This window comes from Hyperolius riggenbachi, chromosome 8, assembly GCF_040937935.1.
Source record: "Hyperolius riggenbachi isolate aHypRig1 chromosome 8, aHypRig1.pri, whole genome shotgun sequence".
NCBI lineage: Eukaryota > Metazoa > Chordata > Amphibia > Anura > Hyperoliidae > Hyperolius > Hyperolius riggenbachi.
Genome location: NC_090653.1, coordinates 205,652,869 through 205,680,558, shown reverse-complemented (window position 1 = coordinate 205,680,558; position 27,690 = coordinate 205,652,869). Strand labels below are relative to the sequence as shown.

The window sequence follows — 27,690 nt, the reverse complement described above, 5'->3', positions numbered from 1 at the left end:
GAAACGTATGAAGTGCTTATAATTATATTTCAGTACATCACATAAACAACTGAAACAAAGATTTGCAGTTTAGTAGCAAACTTCGTGAAAACTAATATTTTTGACAGTCTCAAAACTTTTGGCCAGGACTGTAGATGACAACTGGCCTAGGGAGGTAAAAAGTACAAATCCGGCCCTGCCTCCGGTAAAAGGAGCCTACTTGCCCTCCAACATGCGGCTCACGTAGTCACAATGACGTCATCCAGACTGCACTGTGCCTGTGCAATAGTCCGGATGACGTCAGTGCAACTCAGTGAGCTGGTGCGCAAGTAGATGCCAACCAGGCGAGGACGGCATCTGCACCAGAGGAAACCAGGAGCCACGGGAGCTGTGGCGAGGGCACAGGATGGCTTCCAGGGGCTGAAGGAAACCTCAATTAAGTGGATTTTTTATTTTTATGCTCCTCTGACCTTCCTTTTAAAAAAGCATTAAGTGTAAAAGGGACCTAAATGTATTGTTTATAATGTATTGTTATATAATGTATTCTGATGTACAGCACCACAGAAGATGCTGGCGCTATGAACATCAATAATAATAATATTTTGTTTTGGTGTCAGATCACTGGACATCTTCAGAATTCTTGCCTAGACAGGTTAGAGTTGTCCTGCCACCACAAGGGGGAGAGGTGAGGGATACATAATATTATATTAGGCTATTGGTCTTAATGTTTTGGCTGACTTTAGCGAAAGAATCGGTAACAAATTGGTAAATAAAAAAAACAACTAACTGATAAACCTTTCACAGTGACCCCTTATATGTATTTCTGTCGCCTCAGCTCCCTGCAGCTATGTACGCGCCTACCTCTCATCACACGTCTCATTACTCATCTATACTAGTGTTGTCCGGATCATGAACGATTCGGATCTTTGATCCGAATCTATTTTATGAGTCGATCATCCGAATCATCAAAATGAACGATTCGGATCGCAAAAGGGGCGGGGCCAGGAGCGACACGCCCCCTCTCAGCGGGCAGCGGGGTCCTGGAAGCAGAGCAGAGATGGATCGCTCTGTTAGAAGGGAGGCAGCCTTGCAGGGAGACAGGTAGATGGGAGAGAGGGGACATGGGTGCCACTGCCAGATATGTGTAGAGCACACATACTGGCTGCAATGTGCTGCTCATTATAGGCTGGCTGTTCCGTAGTGCTGCACAGTGAACACATGGGAAGCTTTTGGCTCAGCACAGCTCAGTAACTTTGCAGACAGTGTGATTGAAAGGCAATATAATCCTCCTGCACTCGGCACTAAACAGCTGCACTTATCTTCTGGGAATGCTTTCTTTCACTGTGCGACCTTTTCTTTCAAAGTGTACAGATGAACATATAGGTGAAATATATGTAAAGCATATGATTGCAGCATGTGGGTATTGTGTGCAAACATTTCTGCTCTCTGCTCGTCCCTCCTCCCTTCTCTGTCCACTCCCTGCCCTCTGTCCATCTTCTCCCCTTCTCTGTGTGTCCACTCCCTCCCCTTCTCCTGCCCACAGACCTGTCCTGCTGTTCATTTCACCCCCGAATGCTTCCGGTAGTAAAATGATCCGAGATTCGGATCAAAGATCCGGATCTCTTCAATGATCCGATTCGAATCATCCGGATCATTGAAAAGATCCGAACTTCCCATCTCTAATCTATACCCCCAGACAGAACAAACCCGACCCACCCCAAACAGCACACCAATTACCCGGATCCTCCTGCCGCACTCCAGCATTCCGATCATCCTACTAGCCGACAACTCTGTCGTCACTACTGTGCGCTGACATAGTCCAGCGTCGCGACGGATGACGTAAGAGCGCCTGGAAGCTCTGCTCTGTCTGCAGTGATCCTGAGAGGTGACTTGAGAATGTTGTGTAAAGTGCTGGATAGTGATAGGGTGGTGATGGGGCTCCCGTCCGTTCTCTGTGTATTCGTTATTTTAGCATTATGAGAAAGAGATGATACGAGATGCAGCATGTAGGGCTGGGAGATGCTTAGTGAAGAAACTGCACGTGTCTCTTATTTTGAATATGTATATACATCTCTGACCGACAAACACCGGTACTATGTATCTAAAGTAGCTAAACTCTAGGCAAAACTTTGTTTTTAATTTCTGTTACTGTACATAGCCAGGGAAGGCTTGGGAGATTATTAGGTTTATATTGTTGTCGTTGTCCCTGCTGGGGAAATGCCTAATTTAGGGGACTAAGTAAGCTTAGTTTAGGGCCCTTTTCCACTAGCTGTGAACCGCTTTAAAAAGCGGATCACAGACGTTTTGACAATCACAACATTGCGGTGCTCTTTTCTTCTAGAGCGCTTTGCCCGAACACTGTCTCCAGCCTGTTCAATTCTCAGCACGATCAGGATTAATTCTCGAAAGCACGGCACAATAGCGGCAGGTGCAAAAAATACCAGCTTGCTCATTCACAAACGCAGTACATTGCACTTATGATCATGCTTGCTAGTGGAAAAGGGCCTTAATACAACCTATCTAAAATCTAGCAGCTCAAGTACTAGCCACCCAATCAAGTTAGCGGATTTTCCCTATGAGTTTTTCTTGCTGGGTCCCCTAAGCTTGACTAGCGCCCATAATTAATATATTCCATTAATTATTTTAACTACAAGAACTGGAATTTAGCTATGTACACATGCTAGATGGAACTTGGGCAAGGCGGCCCTTCAAGACCATCTCGACCTAGACTCCAGAGTGTGTACAAGTGTCTCCCAAACTAGTTTAAATGTCTAGCACATTTTTCATCTCTTTACCCCAGAAGCTAGTCCATTGTGTGTTGCACCATCGTCTCCCGAATTGGTGCTGCCGATGTTCTACTAGTGGCTTCATTTGGCGCCTTTGTCCAATGTACGTGCAGTTATTGGAAATAGAAGCTTATTGTACATGGCTAATCAGATTCAGCTAATCCTCAATTTCCAAATCTTATTATGTTTAGTATTCATATAGTGTCAATATCTTTCGCAGAGTAAATCTATCTATATATATTTGTATGCCACAAAGATCAGCACACTTAGATGTATAATTCAAAATGCGTATTAAACAAGGACCAGCAACCCGCAGTAGATTGGCGTTAAAGAAACCCACAGTCCATCAATTGCCTGCTGGCCACGTTGTATTAAAATTCCGTGAGGGAACAGAATTCAATGACCATAATCCGCAGAAATCGTGTCTTAGATCATAGCGACAGACACTGGCCTAATGCTGTTTTTTTTCCCTATTTGTAGTGGAGATGAGTGGTACCCAGTGGGGTCTTCTGCTGTTGTAGCCCATCTACCTCAAGGTTGTGCGTGTTGTGGCTTCACAAATGCTTTGCTGCATACCTCGGTTGTAACGAGTGGTTATTTCAGTCAACTTTGCTCTTCTATCAGCTTGAATCAGTCTGCCCATTCTCCTCTGACCTCTAGCATCAACAAGGCATTTTCACCCACAGGACTGCCCCATACTGGATGTTTTTTTCCTTTTCACACCATTCTTTGTAAACCCTACAAATGATTGTGCGTGAAAATCCCAGTAACTGAGCAGATTGTGAAAAACTCAGACTGGCTTGTCTGGCACCAACAACCATGCCACGCTCAAAATTGCTTAAATCACCTTTCCTTCCCATTCTGACTTTCAGTTTGAAGTTCAGGAGATTGTCTTGATCAGGACGACACCCCTAAATGCATTGAAGCAACTGCCATGTGATTGGTTGATTAGATAATTGCATTAATGAGAAATTGAACAGGTGTTCCTAATAATCCTTTAGGTGAGTGTATAGATTGTCACTAATTGCCTCTCAGAAGGACTCGCAATCTAATCCTACAGGAGTCCCCTGCTAGACTGCTTCCCTGAGCAGATAGCAGTGGACCAATAGACATGCAGGATGTAATCCATGCTTTCCTATGGAACTATTTGGACCCATTCAATTGTCTGTCTCCTCCGTGTCTCAATTACAGTAGTTTGTTGCATTTGCACAACACACAAACCTGAACTGACCAACTTTTTCGGTCTGCAAACTTATTGCCATTGAATGGGACACATTTGCTTTCAAGTGAAGTGGGACTGCCATGGGCCACCAGAGTGGTACATCATATCTGTACTGACACTTTGGCATAGTGCAAACCAGCCCTTAGTAACTAAAACTCAAAAATTAGTGGAATGGTGAAAGCTTAACTGCCCAGTCAGGTTTTACTGGTGTATGTGCACCTATTGAGTGGATTTTTATTTTCTTTGTATTATCAGTAGTGATCAAAATAAAATTAACTGTAGTAGAAACATCACCTTGTCGTGTGTATGTGTGGTGGTGGTTGAGGTGGTGGTGCGTTGCTAATTATAACTATGGGTAATATATCAAGCCCTGTTCTTCTGCATACAGAGACAACACAAGACATCAGATGTACAGAGGCCAGACAATTCAGATGCTTTAATATACTGTAAGAACTGGCATAACATTACTGTTACATCATCACAGGCAGGCAGGAAATGTAAACCTAACCTTTTAAAGTTCACTTAAAAGATATCATTCCACCCAGAACTGATATTTCAGTGGTTACTGGAAAATGCAAGTCAAAATGACCCAATTACTTACATATTTGGATTCAGCAAGAGCCCGAACGCTGGGTGTTTTTAGATCTTCCAGAGAGCAAGATGGCAGCCCCCATGATACAGATACCATTCATTCTGCAGCTCTGGCCAGAAAGGTTAGATGGGAATGTACATTAGTGAAACAATGATTTATTCGTGTGTAAAACATGGGAGAGGTGAGTTCAAATCAAAGCTTAGTTCAGGTTTTCTCCAAGCTGCATAGCGACTAAATTTGTCATCTTACCAGTATGTATACATTACATTATCCGTATTTTGTTAATCCAAATTAACTCTCATTCCCTATTTTTCATTTATTGTGGTGAAATACTTGTTATTTCCATTGGGCGCCTCCAACCATCCAAATCGACTAATTATCCGTATAGAGATGAGTAGTAGGAGAAGCTTCAGAAGGCATCACACTAGACGGAATCCTATAGGTAAAAAACACAGTATTACTCCTGCGCACTCAAAAACAATTTAATACCATCAATTATAAAAATCATACCACACACGAGTAGCTCCACTAAAATCGCAACCATTTTAGTGGAGCTACTCGTGTGTGGTATGATTTTTATTGTTATTTAATTGATGGTATTAAATTGTTTTTGAGTGCGCAGGAGTAATACTGTGTTTTTTGTTTAAATCGAGTGGATTGGGGTACAGATCCATTTTTCTCCTTGCAGCCAACATTTTTGTTAAAGCTCCTTATTGTGGTGCTGCTAGGTGCGCGGCAATCATACATATTCTGATTGGAATCCTATAGGTACTGGCTGAATAAATTCAATATGGTTGATTTTTTTTTCCACTGAAACAGTATCAAGTGCAGTGATACCTGTCCAGACTGTAAACTGCGACTTGAAGGATTAGTCTTTGACATGTGAGACCGGGGTTCAAATCCTGGCTAGGATCAGTACTTATTCAGTAAGAAGGCCTTGGACAAGACTTCCTAACACTGCAAGGTGGCCCCTTGAGCGCACCCTTAATGGCTGCAGCTCTTGAGTGCTTTGGTCCAATGAGAGAAAAGCGCTATACAAATGTTTTTGTTTTTATTAGAAAATTAATTTAAGATGGCAAACATCTAAAGTCTTACATAGCTTTAAAACAGACGAGGTGAGAGGATATTTATCTCCTTTTAACACTAGTTGCCTGGCAGTGCTGCTGATCTTACTGCCTTCTTAAGTAGTGTCCATATCACACACCTGAAACAAGCATGCGGCTAATCCAGTCAGAAACCTCTGATCTGCATGTTTGTTCCAGGTCTATAGCTAAAAGTATTAGAGGATCAGCAGGACAGTTAGGCAGTTTGCATTGTTTAAAAGGAAATAAATATGGTAGCCTCCATATTCTTCTAACTTTAGGTGTCCTTTAAGTGAACCTAGTCTTCATTAGTGATGGTCATGTCTAGGAAAACTCATGGAGAAGCATGTGTTTAAAGGAGTTATCGGGCAAAAAAAAATGTTTCACTTACCTGGGGTTTTTACCAGCCCCATGCAGTCATCCTGTGCCCTAGTAGTCACTCACTGCTGCTCTGGTCCCCCTCCGTCAGCTAGTTTAGTTTTTGCCGACCTCGGGGTCGGCGGGCCGCATTGCGTACATTTTTACGCATTCACGCTGGTGCAGGAACACATACATTTTTACGCGTTAGTGGTTCAACGCGTAAAAATGTAACCACTAACGCGTAAAAATGTATGTGTTAGTGTTCCTGCACCAGTGGGTGACTACGAGGGCAGTGAGTGACTACGAGGGCACAGGATGGCTGCATGGGGCTGGTAGAAGCCCCAGGTAAGTGAAACTCATTTTTTTGCCTGATAACTGCTTTAACCACTTCGCATCCAGACCTTGTTTCCCCCTTACAGACCAGAGCAGTCTTGACAGTTTAGCTATGTCCTTATTTAATCAGAAATAACTTTAGCCCTACTTATCACACAGAAATGAAATATATATTGTTTTTTCAAGACAAACTATGTTTTCATTATATGCCATTTTTTCCCTCGAACAATTTTGTTTTCTATAAATTTTAATGGGAAAACAAGGAAAAAAATAGAAAAAAACAGATTTCTCAGTTTTACCAATTCCAGTTTAAAAATAAAAAGTGCTACTGTAGATAAAAAAACACAAATTTTGTTTGGCTATTCTTACTGCTTATCACAAAACTTAGATTATGTTCCTGTTACAATTTATGGTGAAGATATTTGATTCTGAAATAATGCTACAGAGTGTATTTTTCACTATGAACTGAGAAAATAAAAGTATTTTTAATGGTAAAAATCAATCTCATTAGCTCAGGAAACATATATTCCCATTCACCAATTAGTGCTGCATCAGATAGTGCAAGAATTGTGCACAGGAGCAAGCCCAATCCTGCACAGCACTGCTTCTACTACAAGACGTATATATCTACTGACTTGTGGCTTAGATGAAGCCACAGAGGACGTGGATAAAGTGGTTAATCAGCTCATAGATTTGCAAAGTTCTGATTTGCTGTGATCACATCGTACTTTAGCACATGATCATGGCAAGCAAATCAGCCACTTACATCACCTGACCAAATTGATCACATGCTTCTCCATGAGTTCTCCTGGACATGACCATCACTAGTCTTCATAAAATAAGCTTTAAGCTCACTTCTATACCAGCGCTGTGAAAGTCCCATGTACCAGGAAAAAAAGAGAATGACAAAATGTAATTTTTGCTAGTAACAATTTTGAGAACATACAAAGTAGAAATGTTTTTTAGGCACTGACACTCACTTTTTCTTTGACTCTGTGCAGGTGGATCAGGTCATGGCTCTAACATACTTGGGAAAGTTCAGACCTGTACTACAACAGCTGAGATGTACAGCAACAACATGCACATGGAACACAGCACTGATGGTTCAACAACAAGAACATCACAGGGTCCTTAGAAGAATGCTTGCTACCAAAAGCAGCAAAGGTGCTTATCCTGCTCATTGATATGAGTTTTATCAGCCAATATTTACTATACCTAATTCATTCATATATCAGTACAGCAGTTTCTGTTTTCAAAATGTCTTCACAGAATAATATGTGCAGGTTACATTTTTTTTTCTTTTTTATGTAACTAAAGCTATGTATAGACATTTTAGATTTTCACTGTCTGAAAGGATAATTTTATGTATATTTGGGCTGAAAATCTAGAAAGAATGCTGGTGTCTCCACTGGGCTCCTTTTGTAGTGATCTTGGCAGTTGAATTGCTCTTGCGTAATGGGACCACAGAGGGGCTTACATCTAACAGTGAACACAAGCTCCCTCCCCCCTGGAGGCTGACCCACCGTCAACTCCTGGCCTCCAAGAATTTCTTTCATTCTGGGGATTAGACATTAACCCTCACTCTCAATCGCCAGATAGCCCATTTAAAGGGAATCTGAAGTGAAAATTAACTTATGATATAATGATTTGTATGTGTAGTACAGCTAAGAAATAGAACATTAGTAACACAAATATGAGTCTCATATTGTTTCCAGTACAGGAAGAGTTAAGAAACTTTACTTGTTATCTATGCAAAAGAGCTTCTTTAAACACCCTGACTAAGTTAGTCAGAGAGCAGTGCTATTTTCTGAAGCACTTATACATCAAAGAAACAGTGAAAGACAACTTCAGATAAGATCTTACTGCAGGGGAGTTCAAATGGTCATTAGCTAGGCTGTGTTTCATAGTGTAAAATGCAGAGTGTAGTTTGGAAACTGCAAATATTAGAGAATGATGCAGTGTTCTAAAAAAAAAAAAAAAAAAAGCTATATAACTGAAAATAAAAATATGATACTCTTTTTTCCCCGATCATCTCGAGGACAGCAGACTGAGAGATCGATTCCCGCCCCAATCACCAGAAAGGATCTACACAATTAAGAATTTAAATAATTAATTGAGTGAACAGGTATATAGACAGGGAACCGAATCAGTCACTCAGTTTCATTCCTGTCCCCGAAGGCTACACATGGAGTCCGGAAGGGTCTGTCCGTGCCAGATGTGCAGGGGGCTGCAGTGGTGACGGGCTTTTCGAAGGAGCAGCCAGGGTAGTTGTCTCTCTGTGTGGCTGCTTCCATCCGCTCTATCCACGGCATCAGCGTGTTTCCTGCTTCCGGCATGCTTTGTGACATTGCGGATGACATTAACGCGCCAACCGGGAGTTCCGGGTTTCTTGGCTGGCCTCCCTGCACTCTGCGTTCCGCGCTGGTTCCACGTTACATGGCAGTTTTTCACTGCTGCTGAAGGGGTCCTAGCGGTGAATTCCAGGCTGCGGTGATAGCTTCCTGCACCAGCAGGAATGCGTGCAAGGATACGCATGGCGGCCTGCCGACTCCAAATTGGCAAAAACAAAGCTAGCTGGCGGCGAGGGACCGGAAGAGCCATGAGTGACTACGAGGGCACAGGATGGCTGCAGGGGGCTGGTAGATGCCCCAGGTAAGTGAACCTTTTTTTTTTTTTTTTTCTAGAGTTAAGGTTCCCTTTAAGTACATAAGTACTTACAGGAGCAGTATATTATGCGCAGCACAGGAAGAGGGGAGGCGGGGCCAGAAGCAGGAAACTATTTAAATGCCCATGTTTCAGTCACTATCGAGTGTTGGCTGACCATGGTGCAGGCTGCAGAATCCTCTTCATCCCAGGCTGTGGAGACTGGCTCAAATGTCCCTCTGGTAAGAAGCTTCCCAATGGGCTGTGGATTCTTTACCAATTTTTTTGTGAGGATTCTAACAGTTTCCTGTTGCTGGTTGCTTTTTAGCCCAAACCAAAAAAAGAGAAAGATAAAGAGAGAGAAAAGGAGAAAGATAATGTTCTATTAATAATCCATACTACACATACAATTCATTATATCATAAGTTGTTTTTTATTTTTTTCACTTCAGTGCCACTTTAAAGGACCGGTCCTTTGCCGCAGCTCCAATCTTTTTTTTTTTAATTCCTCGGACCTGTCCTTTTAAACTAATGGGGAACTAGTAGCCAGGAGTGAAATAATGCTGCTCATTGAGGCAAAGTTGAAAAGTAACCTCTTATTTACTGTCTGCTGTTCACTGCAGTGCAATACAATAAAGCAATGTGAGGCAGGTGATATAATGTTCTATCTTCTGTAAAAAAGACCTCACTTATTGTTTAAAACTAACAAGACTGAATAGGGAACATGGGGTGTCACTAGGCTGCAGTGGACAGATTTCCCTATCATGGCATCCAGGTGTGAGGTTCAGTTTAGTTTTAGGAAGCCAGTGACACAGGGCTGACTTTGGGAGATTTGCCATAGCATAGTAAATGAACGGGAAGCAGAAAGTTCAGTTCACACATTTGCCTTGGATGCCGCTTGGACATGAAGTGAGGGCAAATATATGAATATGTAAATGTTGTATATGAGGCAAAGATAGCAACTTGTGCCCAAGTTTTTAAAGGTTTTAATTTAGTTGCAATATTTGGCTAAAGGGTATTTCAAATGGCAAATATAATATTTTTTTGTATTTAGGTAAAAGTAAACCACATGCTCAAGCCAGAGTTAACATAAATGCTGCATTAGTTGAAGACATTATTAATCTGAAACAGGTTGAAGAAGATATGGCCGACGCTCTTAAAAGCCTCAAAGAAGACTTTAACAAAAGTTTAAATATTAGAACATCTCCAAGTGAGTATTTTTTTTTATTCTAGTAGTAGCAAAAAGTTTGCATATAGGGCAGATGGAGAAGTACAGTATTTAACTAGTTAGTGTACCCATTCAGTACATGCTACCTGCACTTCTGTTGACCAGTACAGTCATAATATCAAATATCACAAAGAAGGGTATCTCGAATAAACCTGAACAAACCTGTCCTTTCCATGAACCCATTCTTCTATTTTATTGATACCTAAGTTACATTGTTTAGTAGTACACACTATCATGTCCTATTTCTGGCAACAGATGCTGTTTAAAAAAGGTTCCCGTTTTGGTTGTTTTTCATCTTGGCAAATTGCTTTACCTGCAGAACTGATGTCCAGGAGCGAGGCCTGGCAACTGCTGCCCAACAGTTAAGAGTTTTGGTGCATACACACATCTAATCTTGATTGTCCAATGATTGTCTAATTTTACCATTTTCATTTAGTACAGAGATGTTCAACTCCACTCCTACCAGAAGTTTGTTGATACAGCGAGGTCAGACCTTGCAACTAAGGCCACATACAGACATCAGACCATAGTCTTTGGAAAATGAAAGATCACAGACCAATCTTACCACCCTTCATGTAGTATGAGAGCCATACTCTACACAGTCTATTCTATGGAGCTGAACTCCACATCAGAAAACAATCTTTGCAAGATGCTGCACACACAGATGCTGTACACATGCAAAAGATCAGTATCTGCAAAAGATCTGTTCCTGCCAAAAATCCATTCCTGCAAATTGCAATGATAGTCTATGAGATCTGCAGATCATCATACACACATGATTTAACTGACATTCATCTGCAGATCAGATCCACCAGGATGGATTTTCAGATCTGCAGATGAATGTCAGTTAAATAATGTGTGTATGATGATCTGCAGATCTCATAGACTATCGTTGCAATTTGCAGGAATGGATTTTTGGCAGGAACAGATCTTTTGCAGATGCTGATCTTTTGTGTCTGTACAGCATCTGTGTGTGCAGCATCTTGCCAAGATTTTTTCCTGATGTGGAGTTCAGCTCCATAGAAAAGACTGTGTAGAGTATGGCTCTTATACTACAGGAAGGGTGGTAAGATTGGTCTGTGATCTTTCATTTTCCAAAGACTATGGTCTGATGTCTGTATGTGGCCTAAGAATGAAGGTCAGGAATTTTGCCTGAAAGTAGCACAGTAACTTGCCACTTGCTAATTCATTAACTTGGTGCACATTGCTCTATATTGAAACATCCAGGGCTCTAGCCGGAGTTATGAAGAATGTTCCGACTCCTAATACATTTAAACTGTAATTAAAAAAAAAAAAAGATAAAATATTAATGCAATAGCAATGCTTAGTCCAGAAAAGCTAAACAATAAACCAATCAACAACCGTTACTTGTGATGCTGCCATAAAGCAGTCATCGAATGTTCAAAATCAGATACACATATTGGCTATACATATTAAATACAAAAATGCATACCGTATATACTTGCATATAAGCCGAGGTACCCACTTTTAACTCAGAAACCAAGAAAAATGGATTGACTTGCATATAAGACCCCTCCCCATAGCCAGATGTGCCCCAAGGATGATACAACTGTGTCTCAAGACGCCACTAGATGGTGTCATAGATATGAGACACAGTGATTGCCACACAGGAAGAATCCCTGATCATTGCACCGCTGACATGTTGCTCCGTTCCACAAACCCGGGGACACAAAAAGTTTTAAGCAGTGCACTCCACACCAGGTTGCAGGGGATGGGGGGCACGGACACAGCATGAAGCCAGCTGGCAAGAGCAGGATCACTGGTACACAAAACTTATGCTCCTCTGCCAGCAATAAAACCTGTTCCACCATCAGTTCTGTTCCACCGACTCGCATATAAGCTGAGGGGGTAACTCTTCAGCTCATTTTTTGTGGCTTATACGTGAGTATATAAGGTATATACACATTTGGGGTTGGTGTCATCAAACTAAGTCATATAGTAGTTCTGTGTGGACTTCCTGCATAGCTGTTGTACAAACAATGAGACTCCCAGCGATTTCCTGACTACCACATGTGAGTGGTGATTGGATAGAGGTAGAGTTCTTGATGTCTTTCTCTCTGGTAAAACTGCATTGTCATCTCAACAGTAAGAGAAGCTATAGGAGCTAACTATTTAGGTATTTTCAGTATATTTGTTTGCAAAATATACATGAAGTATACAGAAAAATTTGCATTACAAAATTATTATCATATGCATTACAAATTGAGAGACTGAAATTCTTGTTGCTTATTTATGGATGTTAAAATATTTTCCTTGTGTGAGCTTTAGTGTATGGATGATACTTAATTAAGGTCATCAAGAAGCTAGTTATCCCGACTAAGGGCTGAGACGCACAGCAGAGCGCTTTGGCGACCGTCAGCGTTGCGTCTGCATTTTCTAAAAACCACTCTCATTGGCTTGCAATAAAATCACAGCAAAATTACTGCAATCGCCATTTTCCATTGCAATTTTTATGTAAGCCAATGGGAGCGTTTCTTTTAAAAACACAAACACAGTGCAGATGGTCAGCAAAGCGCTCTGCAGTGTGTCACAGACCTTACATGCAAATGTAACTGCGCATTTACTGCATCTTGAAATTAAGCTCAGCAGAATCAGCAGGGAACCTAATTCAAAGCTGCATACAGTTTGCATTGGATTTGCACATGAGCTAAAATGATTAGAATCTTATTTATCATCTCTACTGATATTATACAGCACTACTAGAATTCATTTTTTTTTTCATTAACGGCAACTTGAGCACCAGTTTTAATCAATTAACATCTCCATAAGGCTCCCTGCACACTGCATGCGATTCCGATTCCGATTTTTAATAGTTTTTTTTACATGCAATTCCGATTTTAATCGTTACTGCATGCTGCGTTTTTCTGATGTTAGCATTCAGGGAAAATCTGAATTGCAGATCAGAATCGGAATCAAAATTGGAATCGCAAATCAGATTTGCAGTGTGCAGGGAGCCTAAGGGAGGTTTGTAATGGAGTGTGCCGTTGGTGGGGGTGGGTGGCTGGCAGGGGTGAACCTCACTACTTACCTACAGGGTGCGTTTCCTCTGGCCCCAGCCCATATGGGGTTCACAGACCGCATTTTGTAGTTCCCGGCAGTTTCTTGTGCAGGTTGAAAATTTAGTCCGTGGATGCAAGAACATCTCTGTACTTGTTTTCACCAGTTACAACTCCCAGCATGCATTGCGGCACATGCGCAAGACACTTCCGGGAACTAGAAAATTTGGCAGATGTGTTTGGTCTGTGGAAAAGAATGCACATCCCATATGGGCCAGGGCAGGAGGAGAAGCACCCCATAGGTAAATGGTGAGGCTCACCCCACCAACCGCACACTCCATTATGATCCACACTTATGATGAGGCTCATTAAAAAAAATCCTGGTGCTCAGTTCCCTTTTAAAAGGGTTTTCCATATCCTTATTGTACTCCTATTTGTATTTTCTAGGTGCCTTTGACCATATTGTTGTGACAACAAAGGATGGTAAATTTCCGTTAGGTCATTTGGGACAGATCAGCATGAAATCTCCTCGTTTATTACTTATCAATATGTCAAGTTTCCCAGAGGTGAGAATGATAGATACGATAAGTAACATACATTTATTCTTTTAGATCTGTGTTGGATATGTGTGAAAGTAAAACTGTATATTCAAGAATATTATACAAGTGGTAACCCTTTAACCTCCTTAGCGGTAACCCCGTGCTGGACACGGGGTAAGCCGCCGGAGGGTTCCGCTCAGGCCCTGCTGGGCCGATTTACATAATTTTTTTTTTTCAAACACGCAGCTAGCACTTTGCTAGCTGCGTGTTTGGTCTGATCGCCGCTGCCGATGCGCCGCTACCCGCCGCGGATACAGGGCTCCCCCCGCATACCCCTTGCGCAGCCTGGCCAATCGGCGCCAGGCTGCGGCATTGGGTGGATCGGGACTCCCTGTGACTTCATGACGTCAGTCCGTTCGTCGCCATGGCGACGGGGGAAGCCCTCAAGGAAATCCCGTTCAGAACGGGATTTTCTTATGGGCAAGCGGCGGCGATCGGGGCATACGGGGGGACGCCGCAGGGAGGGGGGGAAGCATGTAACTAGCGCTAGGCTAGCTACATGCTAAAAAAAAAGGTGAAAAAAAAACCTCCCGCGGCTGCGCAGCCGCGGGAGTCATACCGCCAGGGAGGTTAACAGACTGGTTCACGATTGGTAATGGAGTACGGCAAGGTTACGTATTGTCACTTTATTTATTTAAGTTGTATGCTGGATACGTAACACAGAAAGCTGGTTTGGATGAGTCACATGCTGGAATTAAAATAGCGGGCAGGAGTATTAACAATATGAGATCTGCCGATGATACCACTCTGATGACTGAAACTGAGGAGGAATTAAAAACCCTAATCATGAATGTCAAAATAGAAAAATGCCAAAGCTGGTCTACTTATTATAATATAGGCACTACAGCCAAAAAACTGTAAAATGTAAAATTTGTGCAAATATATACAAATAAGAAGTACATTTTTTTTTTCCAGAGTAAAATGAGCCATAAATTACTTTTCTCCTATGTTGCTGTCGCTTACAGTAGGTAGTAGAAATCTGACAGAAGTGACAGGTTTTGGACTAGTCCGTCTCTTCATAGGGGATTCTCAGCAAGGCTTTTATTCTTTATAAAGATATTCCTGAAAAAGGATTTAAACAACGATGCTGGCCAGCTTCCCTGCTCCCTACACAGTTTTTTGGCAGTTGGACAGAGCAACTGCCATTCACTAAGTGCTTTTGAAAATAAATATATCCCTGAGAATCCCCTATAAAGAGATGGACTAGTCCAAAACCTGTCACTTCTGTCAGATTTGTACTACCTACTGTGTAAGTGACAGCAACATAGAAGAAAAGTAATTTATGGCTCATTTTACTCTGGAAAAATGTACTTCTTATTTGTATATGTTTGCACGTATTTTAAATTTTACAGTTTTTCGCTGTAGTACCCCTTTGTAACAGATTTCATCTTCCTTGGATCAAAGATCTCTGCAGATGGTGACTGTAACCATGAGATTAAGAGATGCTTGTTGCTTAGAAGGAAAGCTGTGCCAAGTTTGGACAAGATACTAAAGGATATAGATGTCACTTTACCAACAAAGATCATGGTAGTTAGAGCCGTGGTCCTTCCATGACTGTGAAAATTGGACTATAAATAAGGCAATGAGTAGAAAAAAAATATGCTTTTGAACTTTGGATATGGAGAAAGCTACTGAGAGATCCCTGAACCTCTACAAGATCTAACCAGTGTGTGTGTGTGTGTGTGTGTGTGTTGTAAAGAAGTCTTTCCTTGAACTCCTTACTGAATGGGTACTGACCCTAGCCAGGATTCGAACTCTGGTCTTCCATGTCAAAGGCCCTTAACCAGTACACTATCCAACTATAGTAGAGATGTGCCTGGGAAGTGGTATTGGAGAAGTCCCGGAGAGGTCATAGTGGAGATGTGCAGTGTGCATGAGAAACTTCCTTCAGGTGCATTTGTCTCCATGAGCCCAGTGTAGTGGTCTGATTGGGTTAAGTAAATTTGCTTTCCATCAGCTAGGCCATATGGTAGATAAATAGTGAGAAAAGGAGAAGCAAAGAATAACTATGGAGAAAAATATTCCTAATCCACAACTATCTGTATGGCAGGCAAACCAGCTGTTACTGAAATATTGCAGTTATTATTATTATTTATTGTATTTATAAAGCGCCAACATATTACGCAGCGCTGGACAATAAATATGTGAGTTAAATACAGTGGAGGAAATAATTATTTGACCCCCTCACTGATTTTGTAAGTTTGTCCAATGACAAAGAAATGAAAAGTCTCAGAACAGTATCATTTCAATGGTAGGTTTATTTTAACAGTGGCAGATAGCACATCAAAAGGAAAATTGAAAAAATAACCTTAAATAAAAGATAGCAACTGATTTGCATTTCATTGAGTGAAATAAGCTTTTGAACCCTCTAACAATAAAAGACTTAATACTTAGTGGAAAAACCCTTGTTTGCAAGCACAGAGGTCAAACGTTTCTTGAAATTGATGACCAAGTTTGCACACATTTTAGGAGGAATGTTGGTCCACTCCTCTTTGCAGATCATCTCTAAATCCCTAAGGTTTCGAGGCTGTCTCTGTGCAACTCTGAGCTTGAGTTTCCTCCATAGGTTTTCTATTGGATTAAGGTCCGGAGACTGACTAGGCCACTCCATGACCTTAATGTGCTTCTTCTTGAGCCACTCCTTTGTTGCCTTTGCTGTATGTTTTGGGTCATTGTCGTGCTGGAACACCCATCCACGACCCATTTTCAGTTTCCTGGCAGAGGGAAGGAGGTTGTCGTTCAGGATTTCACGATACGTGGCTCCGTCCATTTTCCCGTTAATGCGATTAAGTTGTCCTGTGCCCTTAGCAGAAAAACACCCCGAAAGCAAAACGTTTCCACCCCCATGCTTGATGGTGGGGGGTCATAGGCAGCATTTTTCTTCCTCCAAACACAGCGAGTTGAGTTAATGCCAAAGAGCTCTATTTTGGTCTCGTCAGACCACAGCACCTTCTCCCAGTCACTCACAGAATCATTCAGGTGTTCATTGGCAAACGTCAGACGGGCCTGCACATGTGCCTTCTTGAGCAGGGGGACCTTGCGAGCCCTGCAGGATTTTAATCCATTGCGGTGTAATGTGTTTCCAATGGTTTTCTTGGTGACTGTGGTCCCTGCTAATTTGAGGTCATTCACTAACTCCTCCCGTGTAGTTCTAGGATGCTTTTTCACCTTTCTCAGAACCATTGACACCCCACGAGGTGAGATCTTGCGTGGAGCCCCAGAGCGAGGTCGATTGATGGTCATTTTGTGCTCCTTCCATTTTCGAACAATCGCACCAAGTTGTCACCTTCTCTCCCAGCTTCTTGCTAATGGTTTTGTAGCCCATTCCAGCCTTGTGCAGGTCTACAATTTTGTCTCTGACATCCTTGGACAGCTCTTTGGTCTTTCCCATGTTGGAGAGTTTGGAGTCTGCTTGATTGATTCTGTGGACAGGTGTCTTTTATACAGGTGACTAGTTAAGACAGGTGTCCTTAATGAGGGTGACTGAGTAGAAGTGTCTAACCACTCTGTGGGAGCCCAAACTCTTAATGGTTGGTAGGGGTTTAAAAACTTATTTCACTCAATGAAATGCAAATCAGTTGCTATCTTTTATTTAAGGATATTTTTTCGATTTTCCTTTTGATGTGCTATCTGCCACTGTTAAAATAAACCTACCATTGAAATGATACTGTTCTGAGACTTTTCATTTCTTTGTCATTGGACAAACTTACAAAATCAGTGAGGGGTCAAATAATTATTTCCTCCACTGTATGTAAATGTACCCACAGACAAGAGATGCATGTCAATCTTATGTCTGTAAGTCTACATGAACACCCATGGACAATGTCCATAAGGGAACATTATCTCAAAAAGGTTAGTCAAGTTAATATTACACTTTTATGCAGGGCTGTGGAGTCGGAGTCGAAGTCGTGGAGTCGGGCAATTTTGGGTGCCTGGAGTCGGAGTCGGGAAAAAATGCTCCGACTCCTAATAAATTTGTAACTGTAATTAAAATAGAAAATATGATACAATGTTCTATTTCTCAGATAATAGTCATTAAAAATAATGTATATATACAGTAATAGCTGTGCTTAGTCCACAAAAATGAAATAAACCAATCAAAATTAGTTACTTGTGCTGCTTCAATAAAGCAGTCCCCGTATTTTTAAGGTCAGATATACATATCTGATTGTGACTGTATATATGATGTGTACACAATCATATCTCTTATATATACCAGGGCTGTGGAGTCGGTCCAAAAATCCACCGACTCCGACTCCTCAGTTTAGGATTCCACCGACTCTGACTCCGACTCCTCGACTCCGACTCCTCTAATTTGCATATTACAATTTTGTTGATTAAAAGTATGTAACATGAAATTCGTCTCAACGCTTAGGAATTTTACAAGACAACTGAAGTGAGAAGGATATGTAGACTACTATATTTATTCCCTTTAGACTAAAACTAGTCCTTGGTAAGAGTACTTGTAAAAGGTACAAACCGGAACAAAGAACATCTATCAGGCCCTAGGCAATGTAAGTGTGGGTACATGTAAGAGTGATGTGCAGGTACTCTGCAGGGGAATGAGGAGATTCTTCCTCTATTACACATTCTTCATGCACAATCTGAACCAGGTTTATGGGTGACAGACAACACCTCTGTGTTCAATGTGCACAGCATTCTCAGTGGATTCCCTGCAGCTCTGTGGGGAGTGCATATGTAGAGTTTAGTACTACTGTGTAACAAAGTAAACCTGAGACAGATGAAATTAAAGTTTTATACATACCTGGGGCTTCCTCCAGCCGCCTTCAGGATAATCAGTCCCTCGTTGTCCTCCTCCACCACCTGGATCTTCTGCTATGAGTCCAGGTAATTGAGCCAGTCGGGCGTAGTGCGCATGCACACACTCCGCCGCCAGGAGCATACTACACCTGTGCAGCACTATTGTGCAGGTGCAGAATGTTCCTGGCTGTGGGAACGGCATTTGGCCGGACAGCGCTGACTGGCTGAATTACCAGGACTCATAGCAGAAGATCCGGGTGGTGGAGGACAGCGAGGGACTGATTAGCCTGAAGGGGGCTGGAGGAAGCCCCATGTATGTATAAAACTCTACTTTTCATCCGTCTCAGGTACCCTTTAATTTGTAGTCACCAAACCAAATTTTAACAACATATCAAATTATTTGATTTCATGAGCAAAGGGAGTGCATACATTTGCATAAATCAGCATCAGTGCAGAATTATTTCCATCTCATTGACCATCTCTATTAGTGACACAGCTACACATCAGGCTTTATTCTTACAGCATAGATGTTATTTAGTATATATAAGAGATTCCTGTGTACACATCATATATACAGTCACAATCCGATATGTATATCCGACCTTAAAAATACGGGGACTGCTTTATTGAAGCAGCACAAGTAACTAATTTTGATTGGTTTATTTCATTTTTGTGGACTAAGCACAGCTATTACTGTATATATACTGTATATATACATTATTTTTAATGACTATTATCTGAGAAATAGAACATTTTATCATATTTTCTATTTTAATTACAGTTACAAATTTATTAGGAGTCGGAGTCGGTGCATTTTTTCCCGACTCCGACTCCGGGCACCCAAAATTGCCCGACTCCACGACTCCGACTCCATGACTCCGACTCCGACTCCACAGCCCTGATATATACTAAATAACATCTATGCTGTAAGAATAAAGCCTGATGTGTAGCTGTGTCACTAATAGAGATGGTCAATGAGATGGAAATAATTCTGCACTGATGCTGATTTATGCAAATGTATGCACTCCCTTTGCTCATGAAATCAAATAATTTGATATGTTGTTAAAATTTGGTTTGGTGACTACAAATTAAAGGGTACCTGAGACGGATGAAAAGTAAAGTTTTATACATACATGGGGCTTCCTCCAGCCCCCTTCAGGCTAATCAGTCCCTCGCTGTCCTCCACCACCCGGATCTTCTGCTATGAGTCCTGGTAATTCAGCCAGTCAGCGCTGTCCGGCCAAATGCCGCTCCCACAGCCAGGAACATTCTGCACCTGCGCAATAGTGCTGCACAGGTGTAGTATGCTCCTGGCGGCGGAGTGTGTGCATGCGCACTACGCCCGACTGGCTCAATTACCTGGACTCATAGCAGAAGATCCAGGTGGTGGAGGAGGACAACGAGGGACTGATTATCCTGAAGGCGGCTGGAGGAAGCCCCAGGTATGTATAAAACTTTAATTTCATCTGTCTCAGGTTTACTTTGTTACACAGTAGTACTATACTCTACATATGCACTCCCCACAGAGCTGCAGGGAATCCACTGAGAATGCTGTGCACATTGAACACAGAGGTGTTGTCTGTCACCCATAAACCTTGTTCAGATTGTGCATGAAGAATGTGTAATAGAGGAAGAATCTCCTCATTCCCCTGCAGAGTACCTGCACATCATTCTTACATGTACCCACACTTACATTGCCTAGGGCCTGATAGATGTTCTTTGTTCCGGTTTGTACCTTTTACAAGTACTCTTACCAAGGACTAGTTTTAGTCTAAAGGGAATAAATATAGTAGTCTACATATCCTTCTCACTTTAGTTGTCTTGTAAAATTCCTAAGCGTTAAGAGACGAATTTCATGTTACATACTTTTAATCAACAAAATTGTAATATGCAAATTAGAGGAGTCGGAGTCGGAGTCGGTGGATTTTTGGACCGACTCCACAGGCCTGCTTTTATGGAGCACTCCTTATGGTGCTACAGATAATTGAGGTGAGTCTGTACTTGCTCTTCTATCTCTGCATTTTATGGACATTTAAAGGAAATGGCTACACATTCGCTTGAGAACCTCAGTTTCATAGATCTGCCCTGCCTGTGTTTTCTTTGTTTTTAGAGTGCGTCTGCAGTAGTGGATGCTTTAAGAGAAAGTCACATGAACCTGAACCCAGAGCTGGATGGCTCACTCATCCGTGTTCCTGTGCCTCAGTGAGTACTGTTTTCTAGAATAAGTATTTTCTAGAATAAGTTCTGAATTTATAGGGTATTGTATTTTAAGCACTTGAGGACCGCAGTGTTAAACACCCCCCCCCCCCCCCCACCCCTAAAGACTAGGCCATTCTTCACAAAAAGGGCCACTGCAGCTTTAAGGCCTTGCTGCAGGGTTGCACAACACAGCACACAAGTAACCCCCCCCCCCCCTCCTTTTCTCCCCACCAACAGAGCTCTCTGTTGACGGGGTCTGATTGCTCCCCCAATGTTGTTTTTTTTAATATTTATTTGTTTTATGTTTAAATAAAATGATCACTGGCTTCAGCCTTGACAGGGGATCACCCTTGAGCCAATGAAGGGGACAGCCATGTAAGACTGCGGTTTTGCCGTCTAACAGTCTCCGTGCACATCGGCGTGCGCGATTGCCCGCAAACCATGCCCCAAGGACCTTACGCCAATCGGTGTTAGGCGGTCCTGGGGCTGCCGCCGCGTCCATGCCCACCGACGTGATGCGGTCGGCAAGAGGTTAAAGCAATAATGAAAATAAAAGAAAAAAAAATTGTAATTACAGAAGCAATGCATGTAGAACTTTCCTGGAGTCTTGCACTGTTATTTTTAAATCTAAGTAGTTAAATTTTACATGTGAAGTGTGCCATAAAATGTGGTTTTATTCAGGGTCAAACAAATAATGAGCTTTTGAGCACTGTTTGTACAGCAAGATAAGTGTTTTGTTTCTTTTTACTGTTCAGTAAAGCTAATGCTAGGTACACACGATATAATTTTCTGGCAGATTTACCTGCCAGATCGATTTCTTCCAACATGTCCTATCTGAATTTCAATCGATTTCTGTTCACTTCTATGGAAATTAATCAGAAAATCCATCGAAATTCAGATCAGACATGCTGTAAAAAATCGATCTCACAGGTGAATCTGCCAGAAAATTGTATTGTGTGTACCTAGCATAAGGCTGCAGTGAATTGCAGTTTGACTGCCTCATTTGCATACATAAATCACTGGTCTCTTAGTGTTTGCTTTTTCTTTCTCATTGCAAACATTGAGTAGGATTGGTGATTGGTGCTTAGCAATGGTACTACTGCCAGGGGAGTAGCACATGTTACACGTGTACTACTCCAAAGGAGTGAAGAGGACCACAAGCTCTTCCTCTCACTGGGCATGCTTGGTTTTGGTCTCATGCATGCCCAGTCCTAATGTGCTGCTTCACTGCCTGGTGAACTTCAGGGACTTTGTAAAGACTGTGAGCAGAGGAGGGAATGGGCGGAACACTGAAGGTAACAAACAGCATTAACAGCATCTCTAGTAAGTACTTTGTCCCAAGATGAAATTAGTTAAGTGTTGTACACTAGAGGTTTGCGATAATGTGGACCAGGGGATTTCAACCTCATGGCATTGAACCAGTAATGCGTAAAAATGTATGTATTGATGTTCCTGCACTAGCGGGAATGCGTAAAAATGTACGCAATGCAGCCCGCCGACCTCCGAGGTCGGCAAGCTGCCAGCGGGGGACTGGAGCAGCAGTGAGTGACTACGAGGGCACAGGATGGCTGCATGGGGCTGGTAGAAGCCCCAGGTAAGTGAAACTAATTTTTTTTTATTTTGCTTGAACCTTCCCTTTAACAGCTGGAGAGCCAAGTTTGCCTTTCACTGATCTAGCCGACACTTCTACTTTTGGAATTTCTCCTATAGCATTAGTGGCCATGCTATTTGTCAGCCTCACTATTGGTGTAGACATGGGAGACAGCAGGCCACACCACTGGTAAATGGCTCAGAGCCCTGGCCCTGATCCCTTTTCAGGAAGGCCTCCCTAGCACCCTGGAAAAAATAGGATCTGGGTAGGACATGGGTGATCCTCACTGAGGATTGGAAAGGGTTACATTTCATTCATTCCTTCAGTTTGTTTTGCAGCCGAATGAAGAAGACCTTACATCAAACTGTATTGGCGGCTGTTTAGAATTCAGTTGTAAAAACTCAGCCCTTGCACTTAAAAATATGAGTTTTGTTACTTATGTTATATTTACCATTAGAGCTAAACATACAATTATCTCACATATGTTTTCAGTGCAGGTTTGCTTGAAACCTGTGTACATGATTTATTTTTCTTATATTTTATGTTTTTCTTATAAGGGTAACACGAGAGCATAGAGAGAATTTGACGAAGCTAGCAAAACAGCTGACAAACAAGGCAAAAGATTCTGTACGAAAGATCCGCACCAGGGCCATTCAAGAAGTAAAAAAGGGCAAAGGAATACAATCAGAAGACACCTTGAAATTGATAGAAAAACAGGTAATGCAATCAAGCTAAGCTTTTTAAATCTACGTGTCCCAAATAGTCAATCCGTATTAGGAAAAAAAAATTAAAATAGTATAAAATGGAGTGTAAGTGTGGTACAGCTACCTGAAAGATTTGGAGCTAATTGCCAAAGATGAATGGGTAAAAATACCTGTGGAGACATGCAAAACGCCGGTCTGCAATTATAGGAAGCATTTGATTGCTGTAATAGCCAATAACTGCCTTTTCTATTGAGTTTTTGCTCAAATGTAAATAAAAGCTGAGAAATGTTTTTTTCCCCCCCACAATAATGCCTCTTGTACATCGTCTTAGTATCTTTTGGGAGACACCTATGTCATTTCCCATCAAAAAACTACTTGCTGGTTGAATAAAAGTAACTAAGTCAAAATTTGCCAGGGTGTATGATTATGGAGATTTTATATATATATATATATATATATATATATATATATATATATATATATATATATATATATATATATATATATATATATATATATATATATATATCTTTAGGCTATTGGGTAACCATGAGCCCCCAATAAGCCACTGATGGCAAGTTCAACAATCAAAAGCCCCAGGTGACAGGTTCAGCAACCATGAGCTCCCAGGTGAGAAGTTCAGTAGTCATGAGCCCCCCAGGAGACAGTTGCAGCAACCATGAGCACCTGGGAGACAGATGCCGCTACCATAAGCAACCCCCCGCCCATCTTTCGGAGTAAGATGAAGCAACCATGAGCCCTTTATTTACAATTACAGCATTTGTTAGCCCTATCTAAAAAGTGTGCTAATTATAAGTGTGGATACAAAATATAGGTAAAAGGCTGCGCATCCCTGACCCAATACTGTACATTTGAATGGTTAATCGCTGTGGCGCACACCGCCCCCCCTGGACTAAAATGTACGCCCGCATCCAAACAATGCAATACTGGTCTATGGAGAAATTTTAGCTTCCATCATAGTTTTGCATGCAAAAATATAGATATACTGGACATCTGCACCAACGTTGAGGTAAATCTCCAGAGCAGATGTCCTAACACTAAACTGACCTAAGTTAAAAGCAAATGTCTTTACCCTGGCAGCTGCTATGCTAAAATGTGTAACTTTCGTTGGTGCAGATGTCCAGTATATCTATATTTTTGCATGCAAAACTATGATGGAAGCTAAAATTTCTCCATAGACCAGTATTGCATTGTTTGGATGCGGGCGTACATTTTAGTCCAGGGGGGGTGGTGTGCGCCACAGCGATTAACCATTCAATTGTACAGTATTGGGTCAGGGATGCGCAGCCTTTTACCTATATTTTGTATCCACAGTTCTGTAACTACCAGGCTAGCAGCACCCATTGTGCTATCCTGTTTTGCATGGTAAGTATTTAGTTTAGTTTTGCATATGTTTTGCATCTGTCTGATTGCTGAGTGTGTATTTGAGCTATTTAAGCGGTGCATATGAGGTGGTGAGTCATTCAGATGCGGCCCATATTGGTGAGCGCTTGCTTTGTTTCCTGCTGTCTGTATTGAATGTAAGTTACACATTTTAGCATAGCAGCTGCCAGGGTAAAGACATTTGCTTTTAACTTAGGTCAGTTTAGTGTTAGGACATCTGCTCTGGAGATTTACCTCAACGTTGGTGCAGATGTCCAGTATATCTATATTTTTGCATGCAAAACTATGATGGAAGCTAAAATTTCTCCATAGACCAGTATTGCATTGTTTGGATGCGGGCGTACATTTTAGTCCAGGGGGGGCGGTGTGCGCCACAGCGATTAACCATTCAATTGTACAGTATTGGGTCAGGGATGCGCAGCCTTTTACCTATATTTTGTATCCACAGTTCTGTAACTACCAGGCTAGCAGCACCCATTGTGCTATCCTGTTTTGCATGGTAAGTATTTAGTTTAGTTTTGCATATGTTTTGCATCTGTCTGATTGCTGAGTGTGTATTTGAGCTATTTAAGCGGTGCATATGAGGTGGTGAGTCATTCAGATGCGGCCCATATTGGTGAGCGCTTGCTTTGTTTCCTGCTAATTATAAGTGTGCCCTTATGCCTCCCTTATTATGGTAACTAGTGTGTCCACTTTGTAAGTTTAGTCTCCATGGTCCCCAGCAAATGCAGTCTGTGTCAGCATTTTTAATTGCAGGCCCTGCAACACTCAATAGAAGTGTGGCCCCCATTTTAATTCATGTAGCCGCTGTGCCTCCTTTTTCAACCGTGAAACCTCTGTGCCCCCTTTTTAATAATTAATGAGCTTTTGTGTCCCCTTTTTGATTCATGCAGCCTCCTCTGAGATCCCCTTTTAAATTACGCTCAGAAAAACATTGTTCAGCTAAAAATAAAAACAGACCATACTTACTTAGTTCTGCAGACACGCACTGCAATGCTCCACACTCGAATACCCACTCCAAGCTGGCACTAAGAAACTGGCTTTAGGAGATTAAGGTATAAAGATACTCAACTTGCAGAAGTGGAACTATATTGTCCTGCAGTGACAGGGAAATAGGATTATTTTATCCTCCTCAAGTGTCACGAAAAACCTGTAGGGTTCTCGCAAAAACCCTAGGGTTTCATGGAACCACTTTTCAGAATAGCTTCTCTAGATCCTTGGTTCTCATCACATGCTATACATACCCCAGGGGGGATATGTTATAGTCAATACATTTTAGTAAGGTTTAAATTAAAAAAAAGAAAAAGTAAAAATCATATACACACAAACAAACTTGGATTACCATATTTATTAGTTTATCAACAATATCAAGGAATATTTTAAAACCATTTATACACAATTATAGAGTACTAGCCGACCTAATCACATTTCAAAACGGGCTCTAGGTCTGTCTCCGTGCATTTGTGCCCGCCATGCGCACATGTCCGCCGCGCGCACACATGCCTGCGTGCCCCTTGGCCCCGTCCTCCCCTGCAAGTCGCGCGTCGCTCCCCATCCGTATCTCTGTGTCCTTGCACATGCGCAGTTACGCAGAGCACGAACACACACACTTTCAACCCCTGGGATGCAGAGACACATGGGTTTTATTATAGAGGATGCCTAACAAATATTTGTCAAAGGGAACTTCAGATGATACAACCTGCAGTATGAGACACTTATTATTATTTATATAGTGCTGACATCTTCCGCAGTGCTGTACAGAGAATGAAGTCTTGTCTTTAGCTGTCCCTCAGAGGGGCTCACAATCAAATCCCCACCACATTCATATGTCCATCATAGTCTAGTCATCACAATTTTAAGCATATACCATTTGACTTATCTGTATGTTTTTGGGATGTTGGAGGAAATAGAGTGCCTGGAGGAAATTCACGTATAAAGGGGAGAACATACAAAGTCCAAGCTGATATTACCCCGGCTGGATTTCGAACCCCTTCTTGTGTAACACAGTCAAGGGTTACATGCTATAGTAATGTTGAGAAACACTACTCTTGTACCTGTGTCCTTTTACATTTCACTTTCCTGCAACCCAGCTATGTAACATTATCTGTGTGAGAAGACATGAATGGATGCCCTGATTCACCCACTGAGGCCTGGTGCACACCAAAAACCGCTAGCAGATCCGCAAAATGCTAGCAGATTTTGACACGCTTTTTCTTATTTTTCTGTAGCGTTTCAGCTAGCGTTTTGCGGTTTTGGTGTAGTAGATTTCATATATTGTTACAGTAAAGCTGTTACTGAACAGCTTCTGTAACAAAAACGCCGGCAAAACCGCTCTGAACAGGCGTTTTTTAGAGCGGTTTGCGTTTTTCCTATACTTAACATTGAGGCAGAAACGCATCCGCAATCCAAAAAATGCCTCACCCCGGGAGTATGCGTTTCAGCAAAACGCCTCCCGCTCTGGTGTGAACCACCCCATTGAGATACATTGACCGCAAGCGGCTGCAGAAACTCTGAAAAAGCCGCTCGGTGTGCACCAGCCCTAAATGCTTTTAGCTGCACTCCATGTAAAGTCAGTGTAGTTAGTGTGAAAGGCAAGAAATTGAAACTTGAACCAATTAATGATGAGAAATGGGTAATTTAGAAAACACCATCACATTAAATAATTGTAACAGCTTTGATATCACCAGGCTAACTTGTCCATACTAATCTTTTTTTTTTTTTTTTTTTTTTAGATCCAGCAGATAACAGACGATACCTCAGCAGAAATGGACAAGCAGCTGGCATCAAAGACAAAGGAACTCTTGGAGTAGCACCTTAATGCAGACTAAATTACTGATGTAGTGGGTGATTGATCATTGGCTGTCACAGCAATCTTATGAAAAGCATTGTACATGGGGTGTGGTGGAAAGCTATATGACCGACTTCCATCCATTTTTGTGAAATAAGATTACCTCAATGTAAATATCGAAACCCATGAACTTGATTGTTGGGATGTAGAACTTTTATTTTGCTGTGTAGACCTTCATTGTTAACAAGGCACAGAATGAAGAAACTGTATTATCCACTAAGCTACTGTATGTTTAAGTGGGCCATCTTTTCTCATTTTATCATTTCAGCTAAAGGGCATAAGTGATACATTTTTATAATCTGTATTTGTAATTATTGGTTGATAAAAACAGAAAATTATGAAA

The 27,690-nt window shown here is 41.7% G+C and overlaps 2 protein-coding genes across 5 annotated transcripts in view; one reads left to right on the top strand and one right to left on the bottom strand.

Annotated features, from left to right (window-relative positions):
- Positions 1-4,609, bottom strand: part of RBM18 (RNA binding motif protein 18) — a 54,487-nt gene extending 49,878 nt beyond the window's left edge. Inside the window, exon 1 of one of the 3 annotated variants that reach the window (XM_068248123.1) lies at positions 4,589-4,609. The gene's annotated coding sequence lies outside the window, so the exon portion shown is untranslated. Of the gene's footprint in view, positions 1-1,695; positions 1,881-4,588 lie in introns of those variants that run through there. The other 2 variants (XM_068248121.1, XM_068248120.1) reach the window with 2 other exon arrangements.
- MRRF (mitochondrial ribosome recycling factor) lies at positions 982-27,690 on the top strand. Of its 2 annotated transcripts, none has more exons than XM_068248119.1 (7): positions 982-1,080; positions 7,356-7,518; positions 10,051-10,206; positions 13,689-13,807; positions 20,712-20,803; positions 22,949-23,108; positions 27,232-27,690. In XM_068248119.1, exons 2-7 carry the CDS (start codon positions 7,368-7,370, stop codon positions 27,307-27,309), a joined length of 756 nt encoding a protein of 251 aa, XP_068104220.1. In that variant the 5' UTR covers positions 982-1,080; positions 7,356-7,367; the 3' UTR covers positions 27,310-27,690. The 2 variants fall into 2 exon arrangements, with proteins under 2 accessions (XP_068104220.1, XP_068104219.1); XM_068248118.1 differs by lacking the exon at positions 982-1,080 and adding an exon at positions 1,772-1,864.